The sequence below is a fragment of the Vanessa tameamea genome, chromosome 12 (assembly GCF_037043105.1).
Source record: "Vanessa tameamea isolate UH-Manoa-2023 chromosome 12, ilVanTame1 primary haplotype, whole genome shotgun sequence".
NCBI lineage: Eukaryota > Metazoa > Arthropoda > Insecta > Lepidoptera > Nymphalidae > Vanessa > Vanessa tameamea.
In genome coordinates, this window is record NC_087320.1 from 6,287,615 (window position 1) to 6,289,579 (window position 1,965).

The 1,965-nt window shown below is 36.7% G+C and overlaps 1 protein-coding gene across 1 annotated transcript; it reads left to right on the plus strand.

The window, feature by feature from the left end:
* Positions 1-889: 889 nt before the first annotated feature.
* On the plus strand, positions 890-1,699 carry LOC135193569 (uncharacterized). Its single transcript, XM_064216560.1, has 2 exons — positions 890-1,237; positions 1,628-1,699. Exons 1-2 carry the CDS (start codon positions 890-892, stop codon positions 1,697-1,699), a joined length of 420 nt encoding a protein of 139 aa, XP_064072630.1.
* The last annotated feature ends 266 nt before the right edge of the window (positions 1,700-1,965 follow it).

A 1,965-nucleotide genomic window follows, 5' to 3' on the forward strand; every position in this document is an offset into this window, starting at 1 on the left:
ACTCTTTATAACGAGATGTGTGAGGCCAGGAAAATCTTTAAAAGTCGCTTAAAGTGGTGTCAGAACCACCAAGAGCAAATAAAAATGGATAAGTTGGCTGCATACCAATCCAAAAATAATTTTCACCGGTTTTGGAAGGCCACAAATAAGTTAAATACAAGACAAGCTATTCCTGTGTGTGTCGATGGCGTAAGGGGTCCGAGAGATATAGCTGATCTTTTTAGGAAACATTTTACAGTTAGATCACCGCTGGGACCCTCGCAAGCGATGTTTGTTGTTCGGCCTGGTCAGAGGGTTGGTATTAACTCCACTGCTAAGGAAGTGAGCTTGATTATCAGGTCTTTGACTAGAGGCAAATCTCCTGGGCACGACAGTCTGAGCATTGAGCATCTACAACACGCAGGACCCCACTTACCTAGGCTGCTAGCTATGCTCTTTAATTTATGTCTAAGCCACTCATATTTGCCTGAAGATATGATAAAAACATTAGTGATACCAGTTGTTAAAGATAAGACGGCTGATATTTCAGACAAAAGTAATTTTAAATTATAGGCCTATCTCATTGGCTACAGTTATATCAAAGATATTTGATAGAGTGCCCAATTCACAACTGGAGAGTTACATTCACCTTCATGATAATCAGTTTGGCTTTCGAGCTGGGTTGTCAACTGAAAACGCTGTGTTGTGTGCTAAGCACTCTGTCAGATATTATACTAGCCGTGAGACTGCTGTGCACGCATGTTTTCAAGACCAGTCTAAGGCTTTTGACCTGGTTTCCTATGACATTCTTTGGCAAAAACTAGAAAAAATTAAATTACCACCAGAACTCATTAATATCTATAAGTACTGGTACGGAAATCAGGTCAATCGCGTGCGATGGTCATGAATAATGTCGCAGTCATATGGGTTAGAATGTGGGGTAAGACAGGGAGGAATGTCCTCCCCAATTCTCTTTAACCTTTACATCAACGACCTGATTGTCGCGCTCAGTGGAACCCGTATCGGCTGTCATATAGATGGAGTGAGTATCAACAATATAAGCTATGCTGACGACATGGTGCTGCTGAGTGCGTCAATTTGTGGTATTAAAAAACTTGTCGCTATCTGTGAGGAATATGCGGAACGTCATGAACTGAAATACAATGCGAGTAAAAGTGAACTCATGGTCTTTGAGGTCAAAGGTAAGACTGAGGTTAACTTTCCAGAAGTTAAATTAAATGGAACGGTGCTGCGAAGGGTACAGAAATTTAATTATCTACGACATCTATTGACCTCTGATCTCTATATTATTATATTATATTAATGTTACCAATACTACCTAAACTATGTAAGGAATTTAAAATACCGCCAACGGCCAGGAGCGGTGGTAGTCACTTGCCGTCAGATGATCGTGAACATTTGACCGTTTCACCACAAAAAAGAACTAAATAACTCTAGCATTGATACTTCGATGCCATCATTATTTTAGCTTCTTATCGAAAGACTCTTAAACATACGTGGGTAGAAAAGATAGACTAACTGATATTTAAACTATTTTCATTCTTCATTGTATAAACACGAGACTTTTTTCTCTCATTTTATAAACACAAGAAGTGAATATATGCTTATAACAATCCTTGTCCTGTAGAAGGTATTTGCTTCTATAACAGAATTATTTACAAATGGAAATATTGTAGAACTATTCAACTTTTTCAACTAATAAGCTTAAATATAAATTTAAAAATCATCACTACATGAAGCCTAATTATATTAAATATATGAAAAAGAAGAGTTGCGTCACCTCAACAATCACGCTGTTACTTTTACTTTATTCAGAAATGTCCTCAGATTCCGTAACCTTGTTTTTTCATAATTTCATTTTCTTTATGCTATTTATTTAATTGCAATCTTAATCATTTTTATTTAATACTCGTAAATTTTTAAATATGTATGTATCTGTGATCAAATTTTTTGTTACGCGCTTCA